General features: G+C 49.9%; 1 protein-coding gene across 5 annotated transcripts in view; it reads right to left on the bottom strand.

Moving 5' to 3' along the window:
- The window catches only part of SPTAN1 (spectrin alpha, non-erythrocytic 1), a 59,573-nt gene that overhangs the window by 13,443 nt on the left and 32,980 nt on the right, over window positions 1–13,150 (bottom strand). For 2 of the 5 annotated variants that reach the window (XM_079791251.1, XM_079791248.1), the window contains 13 exons: window positions 11,513–11,560; window positions 10,483–10,574; window positions 10,056–10,200; window positions 9,764–9,945; window positions 7,730–7,829; window positions 7,365–7,562; window positions 7,122–7,268; window positions 5,454–5,557; window positions 5,188–5,350; window positions 4,808–4,822; window positions 3,073–3,204; window positions 2,730–2,867; window positions 1,703–1,807 (listed from right to left, as the gene is read on the bottom strand). In XM_079791251.1, coding sequence (XP_079647377.1) covers window positions 1,703–1,807; window positions 2,730–2,867; window positions 3,073–3,204; window positions 4,808–4,822; window positions 5,188–5,350; window positions 5,454–5,557; window positions 7,122–7,268; window positions 7,365–7,562; window positions 7,730–7,829; window positions 9,764–9,945; window positions 10,056–10,200; window positions 10,483–10,574; window positions 11,513–11,560 — 1,569 coding nt within the window. The remainder of the gene's footprint in view (window positions 1–1,702; window positions 1,808–2,729; window positions 2,868–3,072; window positions 3,205–4,807; window positions 4,823–5,187; window positions 5,351–5,453; window positions 5,558–7,121; window positions 7,269–7,364; window positions 7,563–7,729; window positions 7,830–9,763; window positions 9,946–10,055; window positions 10,201–10,482; window positions 10,575–11,512; window positions 11,561–13,150) is intronic. The other 3 variants (XM_079791252.1, XM_079791249.1, XM_079791250.1) reach the window with 2 other exon arrangements.

A 13,150-nucleotide genomic window follows, 5' to 3' on the forward strand; every position in this document is an offset into this window, starting at 1 on the left:
GAGAATAAAAAAAGCGAATCTGTCACTTAAAGGACAACTGAGTTTGTTGCTAATGGTAAAATTAAAGTTTTCATGAGAAAAATCAGAATTTTGGAAAATTTTTGTCTACTTCTATGAGCTTGTCAGCTTTCCGGCAGGTAACGGCTTTCGTGTTGAGACTGGATGTGATGTTAGCTAATGCAATGATATAATGAAATGTGTCCACATTTAGCAGATCTACATAACTCAGCGAACCAGTATTTTCCAAATGACTCTGTAACTCATGCACGGGTGAAAGATCCATTCAATGCCCTAACACAGTGATCGGCTAATCGCGGGTCTTTGGCCCCTTGAGTGTTCTAACGCCACTTCTTCAAAATAGACTCGCCCAGGCCGAAAACCGACTTCTGCGCATGGGCCACGAAGTTTCAATCGCACTGTACGTGCGTGCCCACACGTGGTATTCTGTGAAAGAGCCACACTCAAGGGGCCAAAGAGCCGCATGTGGCTCGCGAGCCGCGGTTTGCTGACCACTGCCCTAACCGGGTTGGCTCAGTGGATAGAACGTTGTCCCTCAGACTAAAGGGTCCCGGGTTCAATTCCAGTCAAGGCATATACCTTGGTTGCAGGCTTGAGCCCCAGTAGGGGGCGTGCAGGAGGCAGATGATCTATGTTTCTCTCTCATTGATGTTTCCAACTCTCTCTCTCTCCCCCTTCCTCTCTGTAAAAATTCAATAAAGATATATTTTTAAAAAAGGATCCATTCAAAGTCCAACATAGACCAGTGCATTTTAATAGAAAACAGTATAAAACCCAATAAAGCTTAAGAGTCTATTTTGCAACTAACCTTTAAGAAACGACCACTCACTGAGTCTGGTGTAGTAGCAAATATTCACACTAATTATCTGAATTAAAATATGGCTCCCTTCTCGAACTACCTGGTCAGGCTGCATTTTCAGACGACACTCCACAACTAACTGAGATCAGAAGCAGCTATGAGAAGCCAGCCATCCTCTATGAAGCTGGACATTAAAGAGATTGGCAAAAATATAGCCAATGCCACTCTCGCTGTTTTTAGAAAAATTTAGTTATAATTCATAATGGGTTATTTTAAATTAACCAATAAATTTATAGATTCCCCAAGAAGTTGCAAAAACAGCTGTTTCCGTATCCTCTCCCCACAGCACAGGAACAAAGCCAGCCGTTCCCCTGCCTTGGTGTCAGCGACCCACCGACTTACTCAGATCCCACCCCTTCTGACATGCATTCATTTGTGCGTGTCGTTCATGCGATTTTATCTTATGTGCAGATGTGTGTAATCACCACCAAAATCAAGGCACAGGCCTTGCTCTGTTGGCACAAATGAACTTCTTATACCTTTACAGCTGCACACCTCCCCATTCCTAACCCCTGGCAGCCACTGATTTGTGCTCCGCCCCTAACTTGTCATTTCGAGAATGTTATATAAATGAAGTCATATAGTATGTAACCCATTGATATGCATTAGTAAAATTTAACTTTTAAAATGTATTTACTTTTAATAATGATGAATATTGATAGATAAAGCCTACACTCTCTTCAGGGCCCCTCAATAACGTTCAGAGTATCAAGTGACCCCAAGACTACAATGTTTGAGACCCTCGACTTGGAGTGACGGACACCCCTCCCCTGTCCCAAATGCACAACTGTGTCCAAACACTGGCCTGGTCGCCCCTCGGCTCACCTCGTGGGCAGATATATCCGCCTCCAGCAGCTGATGTTTTTTTAGCAAGTTGTTTACAGAAGCCAGATCTTTGCCGTAGTCCTCAGACGCCAGAAGGGCCTCCACCTGGCAGTGAGACACAAAAGGAAAGGCTACCGTATGGCGCACACTGAGTTCTGGAAAACCCGGCTGCCCAGCTGTTCTTCGGGTCTTAGTCTGGAGGGCAGCACACCTCTCAATCACAAGCTACTGTTATGCTCAGCCTGTATCAGCCCTAAGATGCTCTCCCTTTCTGTCAATCAAAACCTCAAGCGCCTGTGAATTTAAATGCTACAGCTTAAGGCAGGGTCACTGAGCCTTAAAGTGGTTTGACGGCAAAATGCAGAGCAATTCCACTTCAAGGAAACTCCGCAAGGGAAAGGCTTAGCAGCGTGGGCAGAGATTACTACACAGGGATGCTCACTGCAGCACAACGCATAGCGCCCAAACCCTGGAAGACCCGAGTCCAACCACATGGGAATGATTACCTGATGGCACAACTCGGACTTGGGTAGCTCTTCAAATGGTTAGGAGGAATTACTAGAGACTTGGGGATATCACTCCCAATACATACTAATAAAAATTACATCGTGAGCCCAACTATATATAAAAATACAGCCACACAAATATTCAAGTAAGTATGTACAGACTAGACATGGATAGAGCGGTGGACTCTAAACACTTCTCCTGTTACACTTTCTGTATTCTCCAACTCTCCCACAGAGCACACTGCTAACTCTGGCTTCCTGCTCACCGCTATCTTGGTTTCTCTCTGCACTCCCTATGGAGTGGTCTCTAGTCCAAGGCCCATCAAAAATAAGCTTCCTCTCTCTAAGCACCCCTTCCCACTACTTCTAAGTCCTGCACAGCTCACGTCCGATAGCGAAGATTTCTGCTGAGAGGGGGATGGGGAGAGCCCTGACTTCCCATGGCTTTGTTTCTGCTGACAGAATTGTTATCCCAAATGACCAGACATCTCCGATGATGGGAAGGGAAAACTCGGCATTACCTCGGAGAGCCAGAAGTCAAAGTCCTTGATTCCGGTGTTAAAGTTCTGCTGCTTGTTGGCTTCTTTCAGTTTCTGGCTCTTTTCAGCTGACTTCTGCACCAGGAACTGCCACTGGTCAGCTAAGGCGGCCAGCCGGGCCTGGGGAAGAGAAGGAGCCCTTAGAGATGGTGAAATCCACGAGGAACCTGCTCTGCTAAAGCCGACTGGACACACTCGAGAGGAGAATGCGAGACACCCAGAGCAGCCAATCGCACTCGTGTCCCCATCTGTATGCAGCCCGAAGCCTTCTCATCCGTTGAAACCAGCCCGTTGTCCCTGGGTCTGTGTGGAGCTGGGCCCCTACCTTCACAGCATCCTCGCTGCCGGCACAGGCCCCGCGCTCAATCAGGGAGTTGCCGGTGTCGATGACGCCACGGATCCGGTCGGCATTGGCGTGCAGCTCTGCCTCGAAGGCCTGGTGCTTCTGGTGCTTGCTCTAAAAACACCAAAACCACCTTTCAAAACCTGGTCCTGACTTACATCTTCCCAGGGGGAGGGGTTCTCAGAAGGAAGGGAGTGGCAGCAAACTTAAAGATCTGGGGGCAAGTGCCAACATTTTTAGAGAAGGCAACCGAAGAATCGGGCTGTTTTAGGGGCTGGTCTGTTGGAAGCTCAGCACAAGGGCTGAGGCAGCGAAAGGAACTGCGCCAGCTCAGGAACAGGGAGCTGAGTTGATCTGAAATCAGCAGGACTGGCTATTTGGGAGTGAAGTCCTGGAATTATATACTTTCTAACACTTTGCTGAAGATCTCAACGGGCAACTGAAGTACTGAATCTACTTGAACATCAATTTCCATCCACGATGTTCTCCTCAGCAGACAGAACTCTGACAATGACACACATACAGCTCTCTCATCATCTATGGCCGCGGTCACTACGAAGCAATGCATATGGAGGGCCGGCCGACCCTCTGTGGCAGAGGAGAAGTCTACAGCTGCTGCAGACCGCGGCTTCGCTGGCTTCTCATTTGGTAGCTGTCATTATCGAAACTCCTGGCTATTGTAAAAATCCAGGCTGGAGTCCAGGTAGGAACTTCTCTTTGCTAAGAAAAGAGAGGGCTGGGAGAGGTGGCTCCTGATGCTGGATGGGCTCCTGATCCTAGGCCTAACGATGTTTTTATCTTAAACCACGAAGCACCGGAGGCACGGGAACACGAGAGACAGTGCGAGCACGTAGCTGTGGCACAATTCTGGGTGAGAAATGCAGCGTCTCATGGAGAATGTTATTGGGGGGAAAAGAACTAAAAGAAAAAAGCAGTCCAGGTGGGGAAGAATTCTGCATCCAATGTTTCATTTCAGGGGCATCAACTGCCAAAGGACGGAGCCCCCTGGCTGGCAGCACTGACACCACATGGACCTGACGAGTACCCAGGTGCCTGTGCCTCGGAACAAGAGCAAAAAGGACTCAAGGGCCCCAGATTCCCTCTTCTTGTTCTGACCACTCTTTGGTTTCAATCCCATCTATTCTATTTGTTCATTTCTTCCATCCACGTAAGCAACTTCTGAGCTGCAGTGGATGGAAACGTCCCTTTCACATTCCTTGGGCAATGCCCACTTTTTTCTCAGCCCCTCCCGCTGGCTCCTCTTAGCTTTGGGAGCAGATCATCTGCTTGAGGATCCCTCCCTGTCCCTCTCCAGTGACCAGCACGAAACTCTCACCCCCCACTAGACCCACTGCCCTAGGCCACTAAGGGCCACGAGCCCATGTCTACACAGAAAAGCTGATTATTTCATTTTTTAAAAGAAGCCCCTCTGGAAAGAAAGCAGTCAACTAGTGCCCCCCAAATCAAACATTGCACAGAACTTCCTACCTGATCAACTGGGAGAGGGGACGGGGAGTGAAGGGCTGCAGGCTAATGACAACAGAGAAAGCACATCCCACAGGGACACTTGAATGGAGGGTGATGGATGATTAGAAATGGAAAGATGGGTGGAGGGACACCAGCAGACTGCGTATGACCACGATAACAAGAATCTACACAGAGGAACACAAATACTGGAGCTCATTTAACTAAAACTTTGAGAGACAAAAAAACTTACCAGCAGCTTGGAAAGCTACAAAAACAGATTGAAATAACAAGAGTTCAGTACACTGATGTGAACACACAAATCAGCTATTAAACAGAAACTCATTTTGCCGTCATACTTCCCCTGGGAAGCTGAGCATTTGGGGACAGCAAACAGAAGGGGACTCTACAGACTTTTTAGCAGATACGGACCATTTCAATAGAGACGGAGCAGCTGACAACTGAGTGGAAACTTCGCACCAGCTCACCTTATCAGGACAATTGTCAATGGCTTCCCCATGGGCACCAGGAGTTGTTTTACAGGCGTCCCCCCTTTCACAGATGCCATATTTAACACAACCTACTCACGCACCTCGGCTACTTTGGAGACAACAGCCAGCCCGTCCAGCTCACCTGGATGTTCGTGGGGTCCTTATAGGACTCATCGCTTGCGGTCTGTAATTTTTCGCTGATCCAAGCCTCGATCTCATCCACGTCCCGGCTGAACTGCTGGAGGGTTTGCGATTCTCCCAGCTTTGACCTTTTTTCAATCATCTGCGCTTTAAGACGTCGCCACCTGAGCAAGAGAAACAGAGACCCAATGTGAGCACCCCTCAAACAGGACTGGCCAGGCTCTCCCACAGGTGTGGTGGGATCCGTCAGCACCATGGAGCACCCACCTGTCCAAAACCTCATTGCGCCGGCTAGAAATGTCGCCTTTGGCATAGTGGCCGGCAGCGATGAGCTGGTCGGCAAAGGACTGCAGAGCGGCAATCTTCTCCTCCTGCGGGCAAGCGGAGGCGTGAGGTCAGGGTGGGCAGGCGGCTCTGCCTGCCCTAGACTGCAGGTCTCGCGCAGAGCGCGGTTATTTTGGGTGACCAGAACTAGCTGGTGCAGGATCAGAATACACTGACACTTTAGAAGCAGGAGTGTAAAAAGCCAGACGAAAGCTTGATTTCAATCATTACTAGAGTTTAACTCAAGATTCCAGGTCACACTGGGGTGGGGCAGGGGCGAGGACACCAGTAAATGTCACATACAAAACGAGGCTTAACTGGAAAAGGTGGTCAGGTTTTCAACAAAGTGATTTATAAATCAAAGTGTTTTACCTCTGATTTCTGTTAATGTGTTCCCTAACCTAGCCATAACCCCCCCGAATCCTCACCTGAGGATATGTTTATTGACTCGTGTGTGTGTGTGTGTGTGTGTGTGTGTGTGACACCGATGTGAGAAACACCAGCTAGATGCCCCCAACGTGGGCCCTAACTGGGGAGTGAATCTGCAACCTAGGCATGTGTCCAGATCGGGAATCAAACCCGGGACCTTCTGGTGTATGGTCGATGCTCCAACCAACCGAGACACAATGGCCAGGGCCCCACATCTTTATTTTTCTTCCCTCTCTCAATAACCTTTTCCCTGTGGCTTCCCCATGATCAAAACCGCAGAATGTAGGTGTAAAGTTAAGAAAACCACTGGTGTAACTCATTTCCTGGACTGCACCGGCGATCCTGGGGGATGAAACGGTGGCTATGCTGCTTCCTTCGTGTAGTCAGTGTCGAGCACTGTCATTTGAGGAAGCTGCCAGAGCTCTCCAGCTGAATTAATCAAGTCAATAACTACTTTTTATTCTAGCTGTTAACAGAGTTAAGGCTGTTAAGGAGAAAAAGCCATCAAAGATGTCAATTGGGCCCAGCCAGTGTGGCTCAGTTGGTTAAGCGTCCCATGCACCAAGAAGTTGCCAGTTCGGCCCTAACCGGTTTGGCTCAGTGGATAGAGCGTCGGCCTGCGGACTCAAGGGTCCCGGGTTCAATTCCGGTCAAGGGCATGTACCTTGGTTGCAGGCACATCCCCAGTGGGGGGGGTGTAGGAGGCAGCTGATTGACGTTTCTCTCTCCCTTCCTCTCTGTAAAAAATCAATAAAATATATTAAAAAATAAAAAAGAAGTTGCCAGTTCGATTCCTGGTCAGGGCCCAGTACTGGGTGCGCAGGAGGTAGTCGATGGATGTTTCTCCCATCGATATTTCTCTCTCTCCCCCTCTAAGAAGAAGAAAAAAAAAGATGTCAATTGGGCCCTGTTTGGGGTGGCTCGGTTGGAGTGTCATCCCAGAAGGTCAATGGTTCGATTCCCAATCAGCGCACAATACCTAGGTTTCGGGTTTGATACCTGGTTGGAGCACGTACAGGAAGCAACCGATCAATGTAACTCTCTCACATTGATGTTTCTCTCTTCCCCCCTCCTTCCTCTCTAAAGTCAATAATGATAAAAAAATAAAATAAAAATCAACCAAACAAAAAAGATGTCAATCGGGAAATATCCAGTTCAGACTCTTAGGTACAAAGTCCTCACCTGGACGTTGATGGCTTTGTCAAAGTCCTCATGCTTTTTGATCAGGGCCTCCACACTGTCCAGTGAGTCCCCTTTGTCTTCTGTATTCAAAAAGGCCTCCCGGGCGGCCATCCAGTTCTCTGCTTGCTCACAGTCCCGATGAAACAGCTAAAGGGCGAGACAGGTGAGAAGACAGCCTTTGGCAAGGAAACACCTGGTCTGAAACTCGGCGGCACACAGGAAGCTCCTGTCCAGCGCGCTTACCTGCAGTTCCAGGCACTGGTCCAGCATCATCCTGCGCTGCGCCCAGGCCTTCTCCAGGTCCGCGCGCTCCTGATCTAGAATATCTAGTTTCTCCTTGATCTCTGGGCTGGCATAGTGCCCATGGGCCAACAGCTGCTGCCCAAACTGCTCAAATGCCTGGAAAGTGCCAGCCCTGGCATCAATTTCTGTCCGGTGTTCCTGCCAAGAGGAGGGAAGGGATTAGGTAACCGGCAGAAGATGCTCACTCTAATGTCAACCACCAGCTCACAACAAAGGGTGACGAGGGCAGGGGGGACGATGAGGTCTTCCCGACCCAGCAGAGCAACCAAGTTTCTGCTCCTCAGCAGGCAGGTCTGTCTACCCACCTGGTGTCGTTCCAGCAAAGCTTCAGCTCCGGTGACATCCTTGGCTAGCTCGTCTGAGGACACCAACCCGCGTATTCCATTGATCCAAGACATGAGGTCCCTGGAAACCAGATCCACAGAGGAACAGTCATCACGTTATTGGGCAAGCAGGCTTGCTGCCCAGGAAAAGAGAACCAGCAACTCTTGTCTCAGAAGGCTATTTGGGGTGAATCCAGTCAATCTACCAAATGGGGCTAGATCTCTGGGCAAAGTTCTTTCAAAGCCTCTTGTTCATCTTATTGACATATTTTAAAAAAATAAAAAATTCCTGAGGAAAAATGAATAGCTTCATTACTAAGAACCTTTCCATCCTACGGAGTAATAGGTTCTAACAGAGACAACAGCTCTGGTTATAGCTTCAAATGACAACGCCTTTCTTTAGGATTGAGCCTGAAAGTCCTAGGTCTATGCATGCATTTAATCCAGCTTCTCACAGATGTCCACATACATGAGCACGAAAATCAATGTGTGAGGCCACAGGTCATATGCTTCCTTTTACATCATACACCCAGAAAGGCAAGTCCACAGAAACATAAAGCAGATTCATGGGGGTGATTACTTATGGGGTCTGGGTGTTCTTCTGGGCCAGGGGTGGGGAAGCTTTTCTCTGCCAAGGGCCAACGGGATGTTTATAACATCAGTCTCGAGCCACACAAAATTATCAACTTAAAAATTAGCCCGCTAGCCCTGGCTGGTTTGGCTCAGTGGATAGAGCATTGGCCTGCAGACCGAAGGGTCCTGGGTTCGATTCCGGTCAAGGGCACATGCTTGGGTTGTGGGCTTGATCCCCAGTGTGGGGCGTGCAGGAGGCAGCCAATCAATGATTTTCTCTCATCACTGATGTTTCTCTTTCTCCCTCTCTGAAATCAGTAAATACATTTAAAATAATAAAAATGCTCTCTCTCTAAAAAAAACTAGCCTGCTGTATTTGGTCAAACATTTAATTAACTCATCCCCTAATGTCTTGGCAGGACCAAACCAAATGATTTCTCGGGCCTTATGTGGCCCTCGGATGTTCCCCACCCCCGTTCTAGGGTGATGAAAAGTTTCAAAACTAGAGAGTGGGTGGTTGCATGCCACTGTGAATACACTAAAGTGACTGTTTCGTGACTTTTACCTCAGACAAAGAAAACAAAACACAACTGGGACCTCCCACCAGAGGCCCTGAAGGCGAAGAGCACACGGGCCTGCTCCCATCCCAGCAGAGAACATGCCCCGGCAAACACACACACAAGACAGGAGCGTGTGAGAGCACCGTCAGCACAGACATGCAAAGGAAACGCTTGTCCTAGACGGTACGATTAAACAAGTACAAGGCTACGCAGCCTTAAAAACACTGTGGTCCCAGATCATGCGACATTCCGCAAGACGACTGCCCTGGGCTTTCAGAAAGGCCCGTGACCGAGGGCAGAGGGGTACTGCTCAGGATGACGGAGACCAGACTACCAAACAGAAATTCTCAACTGGATCCTGGATACAAAATCAGCCCTGCTGTGAGACAGACACCTGAGACGACTGGAAGAAACTGAGCACGGGCCTAACCCGCTCCTGCGGTCTCGGTGCTGGGTTTCAAAACGCAGGCATGGGGGAGAAGGACCGTGTTCCAGAGGCTGCCTGCTGATGGACTGGAGGGAAATACCAGGTACCTGCAACCTACTGTCATGTGGCTCAGAGAAACCAAAGCACAGATTTAGAGATAAAGCACATGTCACAAAAGTTAGGGACAGGTGAAGGGTATCATGGGTGTGCAGTTTTATTCTTCCCATTTCTCAGCAGACTTGAAATGTTTTTAAATAAGGAAAATGGAAGAGACTAAGCCATAACCATATTAAGTGAAAACTCTAAGGAAGAAATAGCGTTCGGCAGGGGAGGGGAGAGTGTGTGCATGTGTGCGCAAGGAGACTTATTTTTGCCTTTTTGGCAGTCAGCAGTTTGAATGAAATGACCACTGAAAGGTCCCCTGCCCCGGAGCTGAGTGAATGCTGCGCGTTTTACCGGAAGTCACTCAGGAAGCGCTGCAGGTCGTGGGAGTCACCCAGCTTGGCCTTGCGCTGGTCCGCACGCTTCCCCAGGCTGCTCCACGCCTGGTTTAGCTCGGTGCATTTTTCCTGCAGGTCCTCTGCTGACTCAGGGTGGGACTGGATCAGGCGCTCGGCTGTGTCCCCCAGGGAATTTACCTAGGGGAGGGAAGTGAGGAAGCAAGAGCTCAGAGGGCTCTGCTCCACGGAACCGAAGAGCGGGCTCTGCCTCGGGCAGAAATGGAGACGAGGGCTCTGCGTCCTCCCACCTTGTCGCCGAGAGCTGCGAGGTCCCTCTCAAAGCCCTCGTGCTTGCGCTGCAGGGCTTGGACGCTGGCCAGATCGTGGCCATAATTGTCTGTGTTTAGAGCCTGGTTCTTCTCCTCAATCCATTCTTTAGTTTCGTCAGCATCTCTGCAGGCGAGACACACGTGCACGTTAGTCAGGCCGAGACGGCTGCCTTGACGGCAGGCCAAGCAGGAGCCCACTCTGAGCGGCACGGGCACATCTGTCGGGGACCACACTGGCTCCAAGCGCAGACCCACACTCCCTCCCTCAGCAGCACTGACCAAGCACCCGCCTGCCAGACACAGGCCCGGGGCCGGAGCACCCGTGCCACCAGCTCCACGGTGACTCTGAAACGCCAGCAGGTGGGACGGTCGCAGTGTCGCCGCCCAGCCCTGCGCTGCCGCTCACCTGTGGAACCTCTGCACCTCGTGGGCGCTGCCCAAGAGCTGGCTGCGCTCCTCGGCCAGTTGCTGCAGGGACCGCCACCGCTCGTTCAGCTCCTGCAGGACAGTGAGCGTCAGCCCTTTGGCAACCCCCCCGTCGGGCCTCCCCAGGCTCTGGGGAAAGGGCCAAAAAGCTGGTGGTTTCACGTGAAAGGAAAGGCTGGGGCACAGAGAATGTCCTCTCTCCAACCTTCCTTGTTGAAAACATTTGTACAGACCTACAGCGAAATCCAGGCGGCCAGAACCTTGCCAAAGCTAGCCATGTCTGACGGTGTGAACACGCCATCCCTGATCTGGAATCACCTTGGAAACAGCAGGAGATGCTGCTGACTCATCCTCACTGTCAGCTCCTAGGCCAGTACCCACCACATAGCAGGTGCTTCATACGTGACTGCCTAGTGCAGGCGTCCTCAAACCACGGCCCGCGGGCCACATGCGGGTGTTTTTGCCGTTTTGTTTTTTTACTTCAAAATAAGAAATGTGCAGTGTGCATAGGAATTTGTTCATAGTTTTTTTTAAACTATAGTCCGGCCCTCCAACGGTCTGAGGGACAGTGAACTGGCCCCGTTTAAAAAGTTTGAGGACCCCTGGCCTAGTGGACAAACCTCCGAGTCCACGGCCCCTGAACATGAGCCCGCTGCCCCACCACCAGCCCGAGAAGCGCGCAGCGCTGCGGACTTTGTGTGCCGGAGACAAGCACCTTCGGGCCCAGGAAGGGAGGCTCAACCTCTCCTGTGAGGGACAGCCACAGCCGTCCTCGCAGCTCCAGGCCCTACTGGAACCTGCGGGAAGGCTAGCTCTGGTAAGACCTGGCGAGTTTTGGGTGGAAAAGTGAACCTTGGTGCACAAGCAGAGTTAATATTTGCCCAGGACACCCTCAGAGCAAGGAGAGGGACGCGTGCTACAGCTCCCATGCTAATCAGGACAAGAGCTGCGTGACAAGAGAAGGAAGCGGAGAGGAGCGCGGGGAGGCAGGGAGCTGGCCATGTCCTTACCTTGATGGAATTAAAGGTGGCCACGGTGTGAACCATCAGGCGAGCAGACTATGTAGAGGAGGAAAGCAGAAGAGCAAAACTAATCAAGTGTCTGTCCATTAAGGGACAGAAATCTGAGATTCAAGTACCATTCATCAGTTCCCAATTGTCAACCAAAATGATCTTAAAGGAATCTGTCAAAATTCTGAGCAGAGGCATTAATAAAGGTATCAACCACAAGAAAGCCATGGAAAGACCCAAGTGCACAATTAGACAAACTCAGTGATTAATTTTCCTTGATGAAGAGCGAAAAGAAAATGGTGAAAACTACAATTAAAACAAGTGTTTGGAGAGAAAAACCATTTAAAGGCCAGTGAGTGTCTTTTTCTTGCCCACACTACAGGAGAACAGCCCAGAAAACATATCCAACTTAACAAATGCTGGCAGCTGAGACGGTTTTTACATTCAAGTAGATGAATAATTTAACTTCTAATTATGGTTACTGGGTTGCAGTTCTTTTTAAGTGTCCCTTTGACTTAAGGGCAACAGCCCTCACCAGATGGAAAAGTAAGCCAATGAATTAGCTTTCTTTTGGTCAACGTAACTACTTATTAAAAACGCTATTTCTCTGGGGACCTCAGAAAGAGATCCCTGGTTTTATCTGAAAGAAACTGCTTGGCACGCACTGTGACGCCCATAATCTTACAGGAGGTAAGACGGGGGGAGGGGCCGTGGGGTAAGGACAAGCTTGGATGCAGGGACTCAGGATCTCAAATGCCCTTATGACAGCCCAGGTGACATTTTCACCCAGTGTGGGTGTGCACAGGATTCAGAAGGCAGACACCACTGTCTGCAGCCCTTTCAGAAATAAGAGCTTTGCTATTCATAAAGCCATCTGAAATACATTTGTGAAAGAATACTTGTCAGCAGAAAAACTCTGCCAGGAGGTCAGACTGATAAGGTCGTTGCCCACTCATGTCATCATTGATCAAACTTTGCTCTGTAAGAATTAAGACTGGCCCTGCCAGTGTGATCAGTGGTTGAGCATCGACCCATGTACAAAGAGGTCGCCGGTTTGATGTCTGGTCAGGGCAAATGCCAGGGTTTCGGGCTGGATCCCCAGTAGGGGGCCTGTAGGAGGCAGCCAATCCATGTTTCTCTCTCATCCACGTTTCTATCTCTCCCTTCCTCTCTCTCCAAAATAAAAACATATTTTTAAAAAATTATATTAAGATTTAAAAAGGGGAGAAAGTGGAATTAAAGGAAAAATGCCTCCCACCCAGTTTGGAACCTATTAATGAGTGGGACAGTCAGAGCCCAGAGGGTGGAAGGCTGAGAAACACACCCTTCACCGAGCCCTCCGCCAAGGCACCCACCGGGAGGGCTGGTGGTGGGAAGCCTTTAGTTTTGAGGCTTCCACACCTTCGTCACTGAAAGGCACACTTTCATCACGTGGAAACCCGCTCTACCTAAGCCAGCCTATAAGCCAAGTGCCGAATCGCTGCCGAGCTGGGTCAGCAAAGACGCTCCGGTCTAGGACCTAGGCCACTGGTTCCATAATCACTGCTGCAAACACTCACTTAACCAAGCTCCGCCCTGCACTCCCGGGCAAGCGCCACCGGACCTGTCGGGAATCATGTCCCTTTCCATCTCCCCTCA

Source organism: Cnephaeus nilssonii, assembly GCF_951640355.1.
Source record: "Cnephaeus nilssonii genome assembly, chromosome: 14".
In the NCBI taxonomy this organism is placed as follows: domain Eukaryota; kingdom Metazoa; phylum Chordata; class Mammalia; order Chiroptera; family Vespertilionidae; genus Cnephaeus; species Cnephaeus nilssonii.